The following is an 18942-nucleotide window of genomic DNA, read 5'->3' as shown; positions in this document are numbered from 1 at the left end:
TTAGCAAAGTGACTGTGTGCCCAGCAAAACTTCTAAAAAAGCAGAACAGATCATTGAGGACAACTGGTAGTCTCTTCTCCCACCATCAAATTGGCCAGGCTGGAGCTGCAAAAGGGTGCCTGTTGTCTTGTCTCTACTCCTGCAATTTTCACAGACTGCCACCAGGTGGCGGTGGCGACTTAGTTGAAACCCGGTTTCTAGTTTTCCATAAGATTTATTCTCGCTTCTAGTAGGGTGGGGTGTGCTGAGTGAAAGAAAATATAGTACATGTTCTTACTGTTATACTTTTCTACATTAAAACAATTTATTAATACCACTAAAATCAACGTTAAAATGCACTGTATTTTTTAAGTAGAAAATGTAAATATTTATTGCAAGGTGTTGTTTATTTTTTTTTAATTATACTTTAAGTTCTAGGGTACATGTGCACAACGTGCAAGTTTGTTACATAGGTACGCATGTGCCATGTTGGTTTGCTGCACCCATTAACTGGTCATTTACAGTGGGTATTTCTCCTAATGTTATCCCTCCTCTAGCCCCCCACCCCCTGACAGGCCCCAGTGTGATGTTCCCCTCCCTGTGTCCAAGTGTTCTCATTGTTCAATTCCCTCCCATGAGTGAGAACATGCAGTGTTTGGTTTTCTGTCCTTGTGACAGTTTGCTCAGAATGATGGTTTCCAGCTTCATCCATATCCCTGCAGAGGACGTGAACTCTTGCTTTTTTATGGCTGCATAGTATTCCATGGTGTATATGTGCCACAGATGCATAAACCCCTAAGTACCACTAGTCACATTGTACACCTTATAAACTTCTTTAAATCAACTTAAGCAGAGCACATGTTGGATTTGAAATGCAGTGGGGAAGATTTTCTACTTCTAGTGCATTAAGACTGGTCTGGGTCCACAGTTTGGGGTCAACAGACTCCTCCCCAGGAAACCCACCTTCTCTCCTTTGCATCTCATCTTTTGGCAGCAACTTCGACAACAGGAGCCCTCTGGAATTGACTTGGAGGAGAAGGAGGAGGTGGACAACACTGAGGGTGAGCCCTGGAACCTGGAACTCTGCCTCCTCCTCCCCGCCCCGGGTAGCTGGCTCTCCTGCCCACCTCACCACCTGCTTCTCTTTCCCCTCCCGCCAGTCCTCCCAGCCTTAGTAGCCAGGGAAGCAGCATCAGTAGTCTGTGGGCACTGAGCAAGCTAAGGCCCTTGTCTAGGGAGGCTTTTACTCTGACCAGTTCAGCACCCACGGTGATAGACAGACATTTAGAGCCACAGAACATCAGAGCTGGAAGGGACCTCAGAGCTCATTCCATCCAGCATTTTCCAGACTCTTTTCCATGAAGAAAATTATGGGTGTTCTAAAAGGAACAAATTAGTTTTGGTCAAATTAGTTTAGGAAAAGCTGATTGAAACAGCTTCTTCTGGTGCAGGACTTTTCAGAGCCTTTACTATGCAAATGTTATTATACATCTCTAAAAGAAAGACACAGTGTAAAATATTTCCCCAGCTTATTGGGTCACAGTACCCTTTCTTCTAAAGCATGCCAGCAGCATCTGCACCTGGTGCTCCACTGCATGCAGTTTTGGAAATGCTAATACAGAGTGTTATTATTATGGACAAGAAGAGGGAAGCTAGTAAGGAAAGTGAGTGGGGGAGGAACTGAGTGGCAACAGGCCTCCACCCCCAAACCCATGCTTCTTCCTGCCCCTCTCTTCCAAAGGGCATGATGACAGTCTTCAGACACCTTCCCAGGCATAAACTCACTGGAGCCCCCAGCACCTCCATGAGGCAGGCATGCTAGGAAGTATCTGCATTAGACAGCACATGGACATCCGAGAGTTAAGTTAGTAAAGCAAATTAGCGACAGAGCTGGGTCTCCAATCCAGGCCTTCCTGCTCTGCTCATTTCTGCTCCACCTCCTTTTCTGCTTCTGGCCAGGCCTGAAGGGGTCAATGAAGGGCAAGGAGAAGGCAAGGGCTGCCAAAGAGGAGAAGAGGAAGAAAACCCAGAGCTCTGGCTCTGGCCAGGGGTCTGAGGCCTCTGAGAAGAAGAAACCTAAGATTGATGAGCTTAAGGTGAGAGCCTGGGAGCAGGTCCTTCTAGGGAGTGCGGGGGCGTTGGCGGGGTGGTGGCGGTGATCCTGCAGGTGGGGCAGGATGAAAGCCAGAAACCAAGCAGCCACCCCCTAACAGCCTGGTCTGGTTCAGGTGTACCCTAAAGAGCTGGAGTCTGAGTTTGATAACTTTGAGGACTGGCTGCACACTTTCAACCTGCTTCGGGGCAAGACCGGGGATGACGAGGATGGCTCCACTGAGGAGGAGCGCATTGTGGGACGCTTCAAGGTCAGGCCAGGAGCACGGGCCCAGCTCCTGAGCACCCCTCAGCCCTTGCCCCACCACAGGTTCTCCCACTCACCTCCCACCACTGCCCTGGTCACTCCCTCCAGAAGCCCTGGACTTTCCCATGACTTACCAGCTAAAGGGTGAAGGCCCTGCCACATCAGGGTCCAGCCCTCCCGGTGCCATTAGCTACTTCGAATGCTACCCCTGCCAGGCAAACCTACAGCCTGACCCACATTTGTCTTGCCCAGGGCTCCCTCTGCGTGTACAAAGTGCCGCTCCCAGAGGACGTGTCCCGGGAAGCTGGCTACGACCCCACCTACGGCATGTTCCAGGGCATCCCCAGCAATGACCCCATCAATGTGCTGGTCCGAGTCTATGTGGTCCGGGTGAGACTCCTGTCGCTTCCCCTCCTTGCAAGTCTTTCATCCTCCCATCTGAGAGGGACCAAAGAAGCTGCATACTGGCTGGGTGCACTGGCTCACGCCTGTAATCCCAGCACTTTGGGAGGCCAAGGCAGGAGGATCACCTGAGGTCAGGAGTTCAAGACCAGCCTGGCCAACATGGTGAAACCCTGTCTCTACCAAAACTACAAAAATTAGCCAGGTGCAGTGGCACACACTTGTAATCCCAGCTACTCAGGAGACTGAGGCAGGAAAATTGCTTGAATCCAGGAGGTGGAGCTTACAGTGAGCCAAGCTCACATCATTGCATTCCAACCTGGGAGACAGAGTGAGACTCTGTCTCAAAGAAAAAAAAAAAAAGAAGAAGCTGCATACTGACAGCCCCAGACTGGGAGGCACCAGGGAAATCATTTGGTCTAGCCTTTATCTTTTCTAGAGGAGGAAATCAAGGCCCAGAGAGGGGTAGCCACTTGCCTAGGGTCACAGAGCAAGCCTCCTGACAGGTCCAGTGTTCCTGCCCCTGCCCTTCACTGTCATAGGACCCTCAGGCAGCCTGGCAGGAACACTGAATATGAGCAGGGCATGGGAGCCTGCTTAGGCAGCCCTCCTCCCCATCCCAGGCCACGGACCTGCACCCTGCCGACATCAACGGCAAAGCTGACCCCTACATCGCCATTCGGCTAGGCAAGACCGACATCCGCGACAAGGAGAACTACATCTCCAAGCAGCTCAACCCTGTGTTTGGGAAGTAAGACTTCTTGGTGCTCTCCCCTGCCACACCCCGACTTCTCCAACCCAGACCACCTCTCACCCCAGCCGATCCTTAAACCCTTCTAACTCCACCCCCACCAGGTCCTTTGACATCGAGGCCTCCTTCCCCATGGAATCCATGCTGACGGTGGCTGTGTATGACTGGGACCTGGTGGGCACTGATGACCTCATTGGGGAAACCAAGATCGACCTGGAAAACCGCTTCTACAGCAAGCACCGCGCCACCTGCGGCATCGCCCAGACCTACTCCACGTGTGTGGGGCCTGGGGCAGAGGGTGGGGGCAGTGTGCCTGCTTCACCTCCACTCTAAAATGAGATTCAGATCGTGGTGATTTGAGAAGGTAGAAATATTGTGGTTTCTGTCCCAGGCCAGGCCTCTGCCCCTATAGTCCCTGGGCACAGCCTTCAGGGAACAGGACTGCAGATCCCAAGACAAGGAGAGGGCCAGTGGATTGCAGGACAAAGGAGGCAGGATGAGGAGAGACAAGTGGGCTAGGGAAGGTGGGGGCCAGAAGAGGAGGACAGGAAGAGTCCCCTGGGGATCTGGGCCAGCTCTGCCACTTACAGGCTGTGTGACCCTGGCCAAGTCCCTTCACCTCTCTGGTTTTCAGTTTCCTCAAGGGAGTCTCTGAGGTTCCAGAGGAGTGGGCACAGTGAGGGGATGCAGTGGGGCTAGGCTGGGGACACTGATACGTGGTCGAAGGGCCAAGGCAGGAGGGTTCAGCCTCCAGCAGCCCTAGTGTCTCAGGTGAGCCTAGGGCCCAGGGCAGGAGGAATCAGACTCACTTGCTGATGAGGGCAACAGCCAGCTTTAGAGAACTGGCCACAACCAGCTGTCATCCAGGATGGCTTAGTCCCACCCAGCCCCTCCAAGCCTGTGTGTCCCCTCCCGCAGACACGGCTACAATATCTGGCGGGACCCCATGAAGCCCAGCCAGATCCTGACCCGCCTCTGCAAAGACAGCAAAGTGGACGGCCCCCACTTTGGGCCCCCCGGAAGAGTGAAGGTGGCCAACTGCGTCTTCACCGGGCCCTCTGAGATTGAAGACGAGAACGGTAATGGGGCACTGGAGGGGGATACAGCCACCTGCCCCCTCTCCAGCAGGTTTCAGAGGCCAGGAGGGGCCCACACTTCCCTAGGGAACCCTACAGCCTAGCCTGGGGTGTCATCAGCCTAAGCCTGGGCTTAGTGACCCTCTGCTCATCACCCCAGAGCCCCGCTCCTGTGCCCTGCCTCTGTGCTTCCACTCCTTCTCCAGGGCAGCCCCACCTGCTTTCTCTCTGTCCAAATCCCAGTGAGGTAGAGAGGCTATCTGCATCCCATTCTGCAGATGAACAAACCAAGATCCTAGTTCCAGTGACTTGCCCAAAGTCATGTGGCTCTTTAGAGGCAGAGCAAGGGCAACGGCCCAGGTCCATCCGGCTCTAATCCTTAAACTTTCCTTACTCCTCTGTCCATGAGGCACGTCCCAGAGAAGCAGAGAATCGGGAGGTGTCCGTGCTGGTATCTGATCACTGTCAGGTGCTGGGACAGGAAGTGGATTCTCCCCTCCCTGACCCCTCTCTCACAGCAGGAGGGCTCTCCAGTCAACTTCCCCAAGCAGAGGACCAAGGGCACAGACCTCTCTTGGCCCTGTGGGGCAGCTGAGACCCTGGGCAAGCCACTTCTCCTTCTATGCCTCAGTTTCCCCAACAGTGAAAAGGAGGTGGGGTAAACAGGTGATGGCATAGGGGCTTCTTTGTGCTCCTAAATCCCTAGTCCCAGCAAAGGTCTCCTGGTTGTGCTGAGCCATATGTGCAGCTGAGCCGCCTGTACCCACAGGTCAGAGGAAGCCCACGGACGAGCACGTGGCACTGTCAGCCCTGAGGCACTGGGAGGACATCCCCCGCGCAGGCTGCCGCCTGGTGCCGGAGCACGTGGAGACCAGGCCACTGCTCAACCCCGACAAGCCGGGCATCGAGCAGGTGACACTTGCATGGCCAAGACTGGGGGTCTTGGGTATTGGAGACCAGGGATTCCCTAGCTGAGTCAGTAAAGGTAGAAGCCAGCCCTCATGCTGTCCGCTGCATTTCAGAAAGCCTGGCATGCACCTCCCCACCAAGGCCCGTCAGGGTAACTTGAATGGCAAGTGTCTTTGCTTTGAGTGAGAATTACATCAGCTCAGGTAGAGACCTAGGTTGTCTCCCTCAGAAGCTGTGATTGGCTATTGGTGACATCATAGGAATTCCTGGCATCCAAAGATGGAAACTGATGAACTGGGTCCTTGACAGAACAAAGGTTAGGAGGGAGAGGAGAGCTGATCTTCCTGGGCAGAGGGAGAAGACCCTAGGAGATCTGCCACAAACCTCTTCCTCAGGGCCGCCTGGAGCTGTGGGTGGACATGTTCCCCATGGACATGCCAGCCCCTGGGACGCCTCTGGACATCTCCCCTCGGAAGCCCAAGAAGTGAGCGGCTCAGGGCCCAACGCTACTCCCTCCCGGCCCACCCCATCACTTCCCACCATGGCCCAACCCTTCCTGTGGGAGGCTCAGGCCCAGATGGCCTTGGCCAGTTGGCATCTCTGGGGCCTGGGTGTGGCCACTGGGCCTTATAGGGGAGAAACTGATCAACCAATCAATAGAGTTTAGGGCCTGCCCTGGAGAGTCCCCATGCACTAAGGCCTTCCACCCTGCGTCAGTGAGGGAGACGAGCCCTACACAGCACACTCCGGTGCACTGCATCTGCATGGTCGACGCACCCATACACATGCGTCTCATGCACACACACACGCGCACAGCATAGCACTCCCGTGGGCACTCACACACATGCCCACACCGACGCACTCCTTCACAACACACAGAACCCCTGGGTCGTCTGTCCTCACATCCAGGCTAGTGTGATGTTCCGCCAAGTTTTCTTTGAAGTGCCTGCCAGTGATGTATGCAGGAGTGAGTGCCTGGAAGAGGCAGGAGGTGGTGGAGTGAAAAGAACGCAGGTTTCCCATCCGTAAAGCGGCAGATTCGAGTCCAGCTGGCAGACAGTGACTGGATTCAGGGCCGGCTTCAGAGATGGAGGAAGCCACACAGGGTCCCACTCTTGTTTCCATTCTCCTATGTTGCCATCTTGAAATTCTTTGTGACAAGTGGCCCTGCATTTCCATTTGGCGCTGGCCCCGGCAAATCATGCAGCCAATTCTGCCAGGAATGTCCTGGAAACCTGAGGCCATGAGTCGGCTGTTCAGGGCCTGTCATTAGCGGGCACCCAACCCGCTGGGCCACTCTGGGCTCACAGCCCTGTCTGCAATCCCAGGAGAGCCAGGCTCGGATCAATTTTTAGTGAATGACTCAGCCTCACTGTTAATAATTGAAATGAACTACATCATTCATAATTACAATTAAACCTTGAGGGGAAAATCCTCTTTGGGGACAAGGACATACAGCTTCCATGGGCTTCCATTGCTGGCTACTGGGCTTAAATGCAGACTTCTCTTGGAACTAGCATCTGAGACAGAGGGTGGCTTCCCGCCCCCAGCCCCACGCCACCCCCACCGCCCACAGCTGTGTGCCTGGTGGGCCCTCTCACTCATGCCTCTGCTTCCCCCACCCCGAACCACTCTAGCCCCAGCCTGGCCCAGGCCCCGTGCTGACCCCAAGTCTCCAGGGCTCCTCTCTGCTTGCCCCATCCCAGGCCTAGCACCCTGGCATAACCCCCACCCGGGTCTGCTAACCAGCTGTCTCTCCCTGGGCCCAGGTACGAGCTGCGGGTCATCATCTGGAACACGGATGAGGTGGTCTTGGAGGACGACGACTTCTTCACAGGGGAGAAGTCCAGTGACATCTTCGTGAGGGGGTGAGTGAGCAGTCCCTGCATGAGAGGGACTGAGCCGTGCAAGCCCTGCTTCCCGGGGGGCAGGAAAGGAGGCAGAGGGAAGGTGGCTGTGGGTGGGAGAGGTCCCACTGGCCTGGCTGCAGGTGTGGAGATGTGGCGCCCACAGGTGGCTGAAGGGCCAGCAGGAGGACAAGCAGGACACAGACGTCCACTACCACTCCCTCACTGGTGAGGGCAACTTCAACTGGCGCTACCTGTTCCCCTTCGACTACCTGGCAGCGGAGGAGAGGATCGTCATCTCCAAGAAGGAGTCCATGTTCTCCTGGGATGAGACCGAGTACAAGATCCCCGCACGGCTCACCCTGCAGATTTGGGATGCGGACCACTTCTCTGCCGATGACTTCCTGGGTGCATAGCAGGGCAGGGATGGGGGCTCAGAATCCAGAACTGAGGAGGGGCAGGGGCTGGGGAGGCAAGGACAGGGAGAGCCCCGCCCTGGGGAGACAAGGACAGGGAGAGCCCCACCCTGGGCGGACAGGGACAGGGAGAGCCCCGCCCTGGGGGGACAGGGACAGGGAGAGCCCCGCCCTAGGGGGACAAGGACAGGGAGAGCCCCGCCCTGGGCGGACAAGGTGTCATTGCTTCTGGCCCGTCAGAGCCAGGGATGTCTGACGGGGTTCCGCCCCCAAGGACCCACCTAACCGTCCCCAGATGTCCTTAGTATCATAACCAGGCTGACAACAAGCTTTGGACACACCAAGGAGGGGGCAGTCAGTGCTGACGGGGGAGGGGAGAGGCTCCCTAAGGGAGTAGGGAAACCTCCCTGGGCCTCAGGTTGCTTCTCTGTAAAGCAGGGATTCCCCCTAAAACTCTAATCTGCATCTGCAAGCTTGTGGGATTAGCAGGACTTTGACAGAATGGATGTGTGGCAGGGAGTGGCAGGGGAGACCCCAGGAGAGACCCTCTAGGGTGAAAAAAGGACCTGAGTAAAGTGTGGGGGCTGGGGCTGCCCAGCAAGCCCACGAGGACACCTGCATTGAGGCCAGTTGCTGGGAGTGAGGCAGGAGGATGAGATTTGGGCTCCTGGAGGTCTGCACTCAGCAACCAAGGGAACAAGGAGCCCAGACCCCCACTCCCACCCCACCCCACCCCAGCCCTGTTCACTCAGAGCTGACACTGAGGTCGCCACAGGGGCCATTGAGCTGGACCTGAACCGGTTCCCACGGGGCGCAAAGACAGCCAAGCAGTGCACCATGGAGATGGCCACCGGTGAGGTGGACGTGCCCCTGGTGTCCATCTTCAAGCAAAAGCGCGTCAAAGGCTGGTGGCCCCTCCTGGCCCGCAATGAGAACGATGAGTTTGAGCTCACGGTGCGCACCCCCTCCTGCTCGGGCAGTAGGCAGGGCTGGGCCCAGCTGGGGTGCCAAGGGCCCAGCACGTGACTTAGACGCTGGGACCTGTCTGTCCTCTGCAGGGTAAGGTGGAAGCTGAGTTGCATTTACTGACAGCAGAGGAGGCAGAGAAGAACCCAGTGGGCCTGGCCCGCAATGAACCTGACCCCCTAGAGAAACCCAAGTGAGTGCCCTGCCTGCCCAGCCCCTCCCCACTCTGGTTCTTGGAGGCACTGGAACAGGAAGGAGACACTCCTCAGACACCCCATCTCTTCCTGGGCCACAGCCTCACTACAGGGGAGCCTCCTCCCTCCCTCTGCCGGCCCTCAATCCCGCAACGTCCCTTTGAAACAGAGGATGGGCTAGGAGTACTGGAGAGCAGGACCTTTCCTGGGAAAGGCCCCATTTAGCAGAGATAAACTACGCTCTTCCCTTCCTAGCTTTTGCAGAAGAGCCAGCTCCAGTGGTGGCCCCTGGGGCCTCGGCCGGCCTTGATGGCCAGAGGGATGCCTAGAACTGCACACACAGCCCAGGGCAGCTTCCCTCTTGGTCAGGGCCCCTTGCTACACCCAACCCCTTCTCCTCCCTGTCCCTCCTCTGCACTCTCTACCCTTCATGCTCCAGCCGGCCCGACACAAGCTTCATCTGGTTCCTGAACCCTCTCAAGTCGGCTCGCTACTTCCTATGGCACACGTATCGCTGGCTGCTCCTCAAACTGCTGCTGCTCCTGCTGCTGCTGCTCCTCCTTGCCCTGTTCCTCTACTCTGTGCCTGGCTACCTGGTCAAGAAGATCCTCGGGGCCTGAGCCCAGCGGCCTCCTGGGTCTGATACTTCTCACTTCTTCCTCTGGACCAAGGGCTAGGCAGGCGCGCGCGCACACACACACATACACGCACACATCCACAAACACAAATATGCATACATATGCACACACACAAAAGCATATATGCACACACGTGCCACACACAAGTGCATACACATGCACTCAAGCACACACAGGCACACACACTTAAGCCCACACAAACATGCACAGAAACGTTCAAGTTTTCATGACAGAATAGACTCTCAGAACTAGAAACGACTATTTTACACTTTTCCATATTAAGCCAGAGAGGTGAAGTAGCTTGCTCAAGGTCACCCAGCAAATTAGGGTAGAGCCAGGACTCAAGCCAAGGTTTCCAAATTGCCAATCCTGTGTTCTTTGCACACCACCTCTGCTCCCAGCCACGTTTCTCCCAGACTGTAATCCAATTTCATTGGCAGAAAGAAGCTGAGCTATGGACAGAGAAAAGGGAAGGGTGTGGCCAGGGTTAGCCAACAGGTCTGGAAATGGCTCTCACCAGTGTGTGACCTCCCAGTTCAGGGCTGTTTTCTGCCCTTCGGAATAATAGTTCCATTCAGCTCAAACATTTCATAGCCACCATGGCCTGAACACCCACTGCAGGTGCTTAGAGTTCCCCAGGCACTGGCTCACTGTGCCATTGCACCAACCCCAGGAGGTAGGTACTGCTTGTAACCCCATTTTATACATGAAGAAATCAAGGTTGATAGAAGTGCCTAACTGACCTGTGAAAACCATTCAAAACCAGGTGCTCTGCACCCAAGCCCCAGCTGTATGTCCCCACCAATACTGAGCTCAGCTCTGGGGCTGCACGCCATGTCCTCTGGGAGGCAGTAGTTTGAAAAGACATATTCAGTACTTTCACTCTGTATCTTGACATTTTACCAAACCTATTGTTTTTATAACACAAACGACAGATAGTGAGGCTGGCTAGGTGCTTCTCGGCTGGCAGGCTCTGCGGAAGGTGGAGTGGGTCTGCACCCTGACAGTGGGAAGGTCGGTGAGGGCGGCTTGTGCCCCACAGGGGCCGCTCAGACCCTCAGCAGGGCCCGGTGGGAGCAGCCGTTTAAGTCCATCAGAAAGGAAGGGGTTGCGAAACACCAGTCTCAGGAGCACATGGGGCAGCACATAGAACGAGCTAACCGCAGGAGCTTGCTAATGATGAGAACTGCCTGCAGGGCCAAGGCTGCCCCATGCTGCAAGTAGTTCCCATCGAGGCCTTGGGAGCAGATTCCGGCTCCAAAGGTCCTGCAGAGAGGATAGAATTTTGAAAGCAGCAAGTCGGGTACTTAGAAATGGGTTCAAACCCTGCCTCCAGCATTCACTGCTTTTGGCGCTGGGGCCATGACAGGGCTTTTGGGGGTCCAGAAGGACAGAGGATGGGGTGCGCTGGGAGGCAGCTCCTGCCCACTGGCTGACCGGCTCCTCTCTTCCGCTTCCCAGCCGGCCCGACACGGCCTTTGTCTGGTTCCTCAACCCTCTCAAGTCCATCAAGTACCTCATCTGCACCCGGTACAAGTGGCTCATCATCAAGATTGTGCTCGCGCTGCTGGGGCTGCTCATGTTGGGCCTCTTCCTCTACAGCCTCCCTGGCTACATGGTCAAAAAACTCCTTGGGGCATGAAGGCCGCCAGCTCCCGCTAGCCGCTCCCTGGCCCTGCCACATTTCCTTGCAGTGGCTTGGACTCTTTCCCATCTCCCCTGGGCAGCCTGAGGAGCCCAGTGTCAACTCTTCATGCCTTGGGCCCAGAGCCTGCCTCCTGCTTGTGGGGCCACCTGTCCTCACTGCCCCAGGCTGCAGCTTGCCCAGTCCTGCCCCTCTGACCCCTGCCTGTGGGCTGGGGAGCCTTGGATGGGGTGGGAACCTGGAATGGGTCTATCTTGCCCCATTTGGCTGAGGCACCACCCTTCTTCAGGCCCAGGCCCCAGAGGAAGCCTCCTGAAACCTTCCCCAGGTCTTCCAAGTACAGGATTGAAGCTTTAGTGAAATTAACCAAGGACCATGGGTCAGTACCCAGGGCTTTGAAAAGAATGAATGAGCAAAAGGTATCCCCGCCGTGTCCCCTTCAGATAGCACTGGTCTTTGATCCGCAACAGGGGCCAGACCCTGTCCACAAGTCCCAGGGTGGCTGTGCTGTCACTGCTGGGCTCCACTTGGCTCCTCTCGCTTCCCAGGGCATCGCCTGTCCTGCCTGTGCATTTCCATAGCTTCCAGAGCTCCCTCTGCCCCAGCCAGTGCCCCCAAGCCCAGCTGAGGAGCTGTGAGGAGCAGCAGAGCGGACTCCCCATCCTGGGCACACCCTGCCCTCCCACCCCTGCCTCCCTTGCCCTTCCAGCCCTTTCAGCTACAGCTGGGAGCTGGCCCGTCAAGTGCTGCCCCTGCCTGTGTCTGGGTTTCTGTTGGCTGTTTTTCTTGAGTGGTGATTTTTCTCTAAATAAAAGAAGTCAAGCACTGAGCTGACAAGTCTGCACTGGTCAAGTTGAGAGGAGGAGCCGCAGGTGCGGGGCAGAGGCAGCAGTTCTCTAGGCTGGTGTTTTCCGTACCAGCAGGGCTCCCATGGCCTTTCCCCTTCAAGTGGCCTCTGGTGGCCCAGGGTTCAAAGCAGGTCCCGGGCACAGGGCTGCCCACCCAGGCTGCCCACAGGAGGAGTCTTACACTATACCCCAAAGGTTACACCAGCCTGGGCCCAGGGGCCCCCAAAGCACCAAAAGAATCCTTCAGGTCTGGGGCCAGTCTAAAGACTGAAGACCCCACAAGGGCCCAAAAGCTCCAGCCGCCACCCATGGAAACCAGCTTCCCCTGAAAGCAAGAAAGGAGCCCCACGCCACTGGCCTCGGCCTCTGACTCACTCCACAATCTCAGCCTGGGGCAAAGTCCCCTCATGACACAGAGGTAGGGGCAAGGGCCTGGTCTTGCTAGACCTGCCCTCTTTAAAGAGATTCAGCCACAACTTTTAAAAGGCTTTAATCATAGTGCAGGACACAGGTAACTCCTCTGGCTCGTTATTTCCACAGGATTCAGCCACAACTTTTAAAAGGCTTTAATCATAATGCAGGACACAGGTAACTCCTCTGGCTCCTTATTTCGACAGGCTATAAAGACAGCCCTGGAAAATCCAGAGAGCCGGCCCAGGTGCGTCCCAGTGGGTGATACGAGCTGGCTCTCGCATAGACACCAGCATCAGGCCAGCCCTAACATATCAGCCTTTGGAGTTCCAGCTCTATTTTGTGGGTACCCGCAACACCTGAGTGGGAGGAACTTGCAGTTCAGAGTTGATCTGGAAAAGGAAGGGTGAAGGTCATTAAATTTTCCCCAGGGCCCTTCCTTTGCCACCCCTGCGAGCCACGCTGGCTCTCCCATGGGCCTCCGAAGCCCTGCATGCATCTCCAAAGCTGAGAGATGCTGAGCACCCACAGGCTGCCTTCCTGCAGGAGACATGCCTGAGCCTTCTTGCTCAACGTCTGCTCCAGCTGTGACCTCTGGTAGCGTTCTTCATCTCCCACCCATCTATTCTCTGCAATCTTCCCCTCTCCTCTCTCCATGCACCCATGCCATCCCCAGTCCAGCCTGCCCACCTCTTCCTCCCCGAGCCTCTTGTACACAGTGGCATCTGTGGAAGCAGGAACCATACTGTCCAGAATGTCTGGGTCCTGTCACAGGCCAAGGGTCATTATGAGGCCAAAGCTCACTACAACATCCCCCTTTCAGCTGTTGCCTGGGACCTGGGACTGTGCTGGGGCCACACAGCCCCTGTGGCTGGACTTGGAGCTGGCCTCAGTCACCTCACACGTGTGCAACTAACAGCTGTGTCATGACCTTCCTGGCCTACAGCCCCAGCTGCAGGCACCTATACCACAGAGCAGGAAATGTTAGCAACGGAATTTTTCCTTCCTCCTCTTGCCAGGCCATGGGGAAGTTGCCCACAACTATTGTGGGGGTGGCACAGATGGGGGCCAGGGAATATCTGCCCCAGCAGAGCCTCCTCCCTCATGCGAGGACGACCCTCCAGTCATATCCCAGGCAGGGAACCCGGGCTGGCGGGTGGAAAGAGCCCAGGCTCTGGATGAGTTGCAAACTCTCCAAGTGGTGATTGTCCTTTCTGTGAAATGAGGAGCATCGTTTCCGCCCTGTCCACCTCACACAGCAGGTGTGAGGATGGAAGAAAGCACAGCTGGAGGCTCTGTAGCTGGGGAGCTGCTCCTGGCTGTGGCACTGCTTCACACAGAGCGGTCCCAGCAGGCCACTGGCACCAGAAACCACGGTATCAAACACACACTGTCACACCTGAGCTGTCCTGGAGGAGACTTCAGGCAAGATCTACTCCTTTAGCCAGTAATTGTCTCAAGGTGTCACTGTTGATTTTTTACATCACGTCGCAAAGCTCCCTTGCCTCTGGGCGGGAGGGGACTCCTCATTCCCTAATCCCAGCTCCAGCCCCCCCGCCCCACCCATCTCCTGCCGCCCCTCGTTGGAAGGCCCGCTGCCCACCTTGGAGTTCAGATACTGCTGCAGCAGCGCCTGCAGCTCTGTGTTCTGCTGCTCCAGAGAACTGTTTTCCAGCAGCAGCTTGGCCCTCTGGGTCAGGACAATGCTTTGGACAAAAAAATCAGTTAGAGGCTCACTGAATCCTCCATCCTCTGCCAAGGAGGGGCCAGGGTCTTGGTGTTTCTGCTTTGGCTGCAGGTGGAGGGAGACTCCAGAAGCTACACGCTTCACCCAGCCGCCAGGTGAGCCAGGTTAGCAGGAACACAACAGGCAGGCCAGGGCCCAAGAGCCAACCTCCCCACATGATCCACCGACACAGGAATTGCCAAGGGCAGCTCTTCCCTCCCAGGTTCGGTGGGACAGGGGGGCAGCAAACACGGCTGCTCCCAGCAACCATTCCTCCCCTGCTCACCAGCACCCTCCTGTTCCATGACGTGCACACTTACTGGTACTTCTCCAAGGCTGTGTAGAGGGCATCCCAGAGGTTCTGCTTGGAGGAAGGGATTACCGTGGTCAGGGCCTGCCAGTACTCTGAGTCCTTGGAGTTGTTGCGCACATTCTTCTGCACTCTTGGCGGGGCCCGCGAGTCCCTGAAGGCCAACAACACTGTGACTGTCATGTCCATTGGGTACTACCCAGGCCCCCAAGCAGTGCCAGTCACTGGCTTACTGCTTTCCCACCTGTCACCTTCCCACTTAGCAGTCCAAGTTTATTAGATGGTGGCAGGTTCTCAGAAAGGACACAGTTTATTAGATGGTGGCAGGTTCTCAGAAAGGACACATGCTTATCGTCAGCGTTCCTGCCTCGGTACCACCGGTACCTTCGTGAGGGCATGATCAGTGCTTCATCCACCCCTCTCTCTCCCAGTCAGTTTACCTCACTGCTTTACAGCTCATCGCTGTGCCCGTCTCTTGCACCAGCGCATCCAAAACAGTACTGGAATTCAGTCATGTCCTCTCCATCCCGCCATGACAGCCTTTATCTGGAGGATCCCCACCTCCCACCTGGACAAGCCTCCTGATGCTCTCCCTGTATCTGGCTTCGCCCCTTCCCTGCCGCCACAATGATCTCTCTAAAATACAAGGCTAATCATGGCTCTTCAGCTGCTTCAAATCCTTTTCTGGCTCCCACCACCAACGGGTAAAGACAAAGATCTTGGGCACATTGGGCAAGGCTCTCCAACACCTGGCTGGCTCCCCACCCACCAGTGCCACCTCCCAGGCCCTTGACCCTCCAGCCAGACCTCCTGTGATGATTCTTGAACAGACCAGACTTTCCCCATGCTGCCATTTCCTGCAATGCCCTTACCTCCATTTTATCTGCCTGGGAACACCCAGTTCCGGTGCCATTTCCTCCCAAAACCCTCTCTGACGTGCCAAATGGAAATGGCCACTTCCTCCTCTGAACAACGGTGCACCTTGAATGTGCTTTGACCATTGCTCTGATCACAAGGCAGTGTCCCCACAGTGCTTACACACGGCAGCCTTCAATGCATGTCTGCTGAATGAATGATGAGTGAAAAAAGCACAAATCACCACTACGCCCTATTGCTTTCCTGACTCTGTCCAGTGATTGGCTGCCCTAGCCTGCCTTCAGATAGCCCTGTCCTTAGTCCTCGTATCTTGCCCGGCGCACTCTTCTCCACTCACTGACTCTGCCTGGCTCCCCAGCCCACCCAGCTCCCCTGACTCTGGTCTCAGGCAAGCCTTCCAGCCCCGCAGCCCACCTAGGCTTCTTCAGACCCATGACAAAGGCCTCCAGAATCTTGAGGACATCATTGGGGTGGATGTCCCAGGGGGAGGGTGGGGTCTCCTCCTCTTCCTCCTTCTCCCCTTCCACCAGGCTTTCTTCCTTTGCTCCCTCCATCTCCGTCTGCTCTGCCAGCTCCAATTCTGACCCCATGCTTGTCTCCTCCATGCTCGCCTTCTCCACGCTCGCCTGACTGCAGGACTTGATCTGGAGAAAGATGCAAGGACAACTGTGGGCTGGGGACACACGAGCATGAGCATGGAGAGAGAGGCAGGGAGAAGAAAAACCAGAAAAGTTTACGGAAAGTGACAGAAAACTTTCCCAGGGAGACATTTACACAGGGATAGAAACAGGAGAAAGCGTGGGGAGAAGGGGGATGGGATGGGGAGAGGCACTAGGAGGCTACGAGACAATGGAAAGGTTCTGTTTCTAAATCCAGTCTCCTAGGTGCTCATCTTATTGACATTCATAAAACTTACATGTTATAAATTTCCTTTTGAATCATAATACAAATTAAATTTTTGTTTTAATTGTTAAATTTAAAAGGTCGTCCTCCTTCTCCTATCTTGCAGTTCATGCAATTGACCTCCCACAGGCAAATGAATGCTATCAAGTTGCCTATGGTTCCTTCCAAGGAAATAGTATCTCTATGTAATGTCTATATATAAATACATATGCATACCTTTCCATATATACTTCTCCTTTTCGTTTTGACATCAATGATACTATACTACACATGGAGTTCTGTAGTTTGCTTTTTCACATACCAGTAAACCTTAGATATCTTTTCATGTGAATACATAAAGAACTTTGTTTTTTTCCCACAGTTTTATAGTACCCCATCATGTAGATGTACCACATATTATTAAATAGATTCCTCAACGATGGACATTTAGGTTGTTTTGAATCTTCTGCCATTTCAAACAATGCTACAGTGAATCAGCTACAATAAATACACCATTTCAACTGTACTGAGATATATCTAGAGAATAAAATCCTAGAAGAAGAATTTCAGAGGCCAAGATGGGCAGATCATTTGAGGTCAGGAGTTCGAGACCAGCCTGGCCAACATGGTGAAACCACATCTCCACTAAAAATACAAAAATTAGCCGGGCATGGTGGCAGGTGCCTGTAATCAATCCCAGCTACTGGGGAAGCTGAGGCAGGAGAATGGCTTGAACCTGGGAGATGGAGGTTGTAGTGAGCCAAGATCATGCTACTGCACTCCAGCCTGGGCAACAGAGCAAGACTGTGTCGCCAAAAAAAAAAAAGAAGAAGAAGAAAAAGAAGAATTTCAGAGCAAAGTGTATATAGTTTTGTAATTGATACTGCCAAACTGTCCTCAATGGAGGTTACAATTTATACTCCTACCAGTAACTTATGAGTGTACATGTTTTCTACACCTCAGTCATCACTATGTTATACTTGCTGTGTTATCAAGCTTTTTTTTTTTTTTTTGGCCAACATAACAGGTTGGCAAAATGGAATTCAGGCATTTTAATTTGCATTTCTCTTATTACATGGAAGGCTGACTATCTCTTCATATGTTTAAGAGTTACCTGTATTGCCTCTTCTAGGAGTTGTTCATTCATATTTGTTATCTGTTCCTTGAGTTCTTGGTCTTTTTCTTACTGATTTCTGAGAGCTCTTTATATATTAAGGAAATGAGGCCTTAACTATGATACAAGTTGAAAATATTTCTCTGCAACTTGTCATACATCTCTTAACTTTGCTTATGATGATTTTTGCCCTACAGAATTGTTTTTAAATTCTGGCATCAAATATAGCTTTTATTCCCTTTATGGCTTTGGCTTTGTGGTTTTGTCCATTCTGCCAACTCTTTTTTTTTTCTCTTTTTTTTTCTTAGAGACAGTGTCTCAGACTCTGTCACCCAGGCTGAAGTGCAGTGGTGCAATCATAGCTCACTGCAGCCTCAACTTCATCATGGCTCACTGCAGCCTCAACCTCCTGGGCTAAATTGAGCCTCCCAAGTAGCTGGAACTATAGGCATGAGCCACTGCGCCTAGCCCAGCCAACTCTTTTTAGAGGCATGTTAGGATACTCAGCTTTGGGCTAGCAGTACTAAAAACATTTTTAATTCACATTTTTCTTTTTCTTTTTTTTTTTTTTTTTTTTTTTTTGAGATGGAGTCTCGCTCTGTTGCCCATGCCAGAGTGCAGTGGCACGATCTCAGCTCACTGCAATCTCCGCCTCCTGGGTTCATGCCATTCTCCTGCCTCAGTGTCCCGAGTAGCTGGGACTACAGGCGCCCGCCACCATGCCGTGCTAATTTTTTGTATTTTTAGTAGAGACAGGGTTTCACCGTGTTAGCCAGGATGGTCTCGATCTCCTGACCTCGTGATCTGCCCACCTCGGCCTCCCAAAGTGCTGCAATTACAGGCTTGAGCCACCACGCCTGGCCCACATTTTTCATTTTTAAATTAAAACGTTACACAACTTTTAATATGGCAATTTCTTTAAAATAGTTAATATTTGATTCACCTTCTGAAATCAATTACAATCAATATATGTAGGACAAATGGGCCCTGCCTTGCGGGAAAGTGTTAAGGATCAAAATATTCAGAACCAGGTGGGCTCTGCTCTCACGGTGGCTGCGACCTGGTTGTGAGGGAGGGTGCAGGAAAAGATTCCTTGGGCCTCAGTGTAAGAACAGCATCTCACCCCCAAGCCATTCTTCCCTTTACAAAGAGACAAACTGATAAACAATAAGGAAAATGCTAAGTTAGCTATACCTGACATGAAAGCACTGCTGTTTCTCCGGAAGTACTACTCAAAGGCAGTACCGTGCTCTGGGGGCTTTGAGAGAATTGAAAATGCAGGGACATGGGTGAAGCTGGAAACCATCATTCTCAGCAAACGACCACAAGATCAGAAAACCAAACACCGCATGTTCTCATTCATACGTGGGAGTTGAACAATGAGAACACATGGACACAGGGAGGGGAACATCACACACCGGGGCCTGTCAGTGGGTTAGGGGCTAGGGGAGGGATAACATTAGGAGAAATACCTAATGTAGGTGGCGGGTTGATGGGTGCAGCAAACCACTAGGGCATGTGTATACCTATGTAACAAACCTGCATGTTCTGCACATATATCCCAGAACTTAAAGTATAATTAAATAAATAAAT

At 53.7% G+C, this 18942-nt stretch overlaps 2 protein-coding genes across 7 annotated transcripts in view; one reads left to right on the top strand and one right to left on the bottom strand.

Moving 5' to 3' along the window:
* OTOF (otoferlin) overlaps positions 1-12276 on the top strand; it is a 103387-nt gene extending 91111 nt beyond the window's left edge. Inside the window, exons 33-46 of one of the 2 annotated variants that reach the window (XM_038006674.2) lie at positions 974-1040; positions 1939-2075; positions 2208-2342; positions 2591-2728; positions 3364-3491; positions 3596-3766; positions 4410-4570; positions 5337-5479; positions 5872-5960; positions 7246-7344; positions 7490-7731; positions 8515-8693; positions 8798-8898; positions 10999-12276. In XM_038006674.2, the coding sequence (XP_037862602.2) occupies positions 974-1040; positions 1939-2075; positions 2208-2342; positions 2591-2728; positions 3364-3491; positions 3596-3766; positions 4410-4570; positions 5337-5479; positions 5872-5960; positions 7246-7344; positions 7490-7731; positions 8515-8693; positions 8798-8898; positions 10999-11179 (1971 nt within the window). In that variant the 3' untranslated portion in view covers positions 11180-12276. Of the gene's footprint in view, positions 1-973; positions 1041-1938; positions 2076-2207; positions 2343-2590; positions 2729-3363; positions 3492-3595; positions 3767-4409; positions 4571-5336; positions 5480-5871; positions 5961-7245; positions 7345-7489; positions 7732-8514; positions 8694-8797; positions 8899-9338; positions 10001-10998 lie in introns of those variants that run through there. The other variant, XM_038006673.2, reaches the window with a different exon arrangement.
* Positions 12277-12504: 228 nt separating this feature from the next.
* The window catches only part of DRC1 (dynein regulatory complex subunit 1), a 55164-nt gene continuing 48726 nt past the window's right edge, over positions 12505-18942 (bottom strand). For 3 of the 5 annotated variants that reach the window (XM_038006675.2, XM_073022863.1, XM_073022864.1), the window contains 4 exons: positions 15768-15997; positions 14488-14631; positions 14045-14147; positions 12505-12833 (listed from right to left, as the gene is read on the bottom strand). In XM_038006675.2, coding sequence (XP_037862603.2) covers positions 12777-12833; positions 14045-14147; positions 14488-14631; positions 15768-15997 — 534 coding nt within the window. In that variant the 3' untranslated portion in view covers positions 12505-12776. Of the gene's footprint in view, positions 12834-14044; positions 14148-14487; positions 15998-18942 lie in introns of those variants that run through there. The other 2 variants (XM_073022865.1, XR_012095236.1) reach the window with 2 other exon arrangements.

The sequence above is a fragment of the Chlorocebus sabaeus genome, chromosome 14, assembly GCF_047675955.1.
Source record: "Chlorocebus sabaeus isolate Y175 chromosome 14, mChlSab1.0.hap1, whole genome shotgun sequence".
NCBI classification, from domain to species: Eukaryota; Metazoa; Chordata; class Mammalia; order Primates; family Cercopithecidae; genus Chlorocebus; species Chlorocebus sabaeus.
Note: the sequence above shows the minus strand (reverse complement) of the source record. Positions and strands in the feature narration are given on the sequence as shown.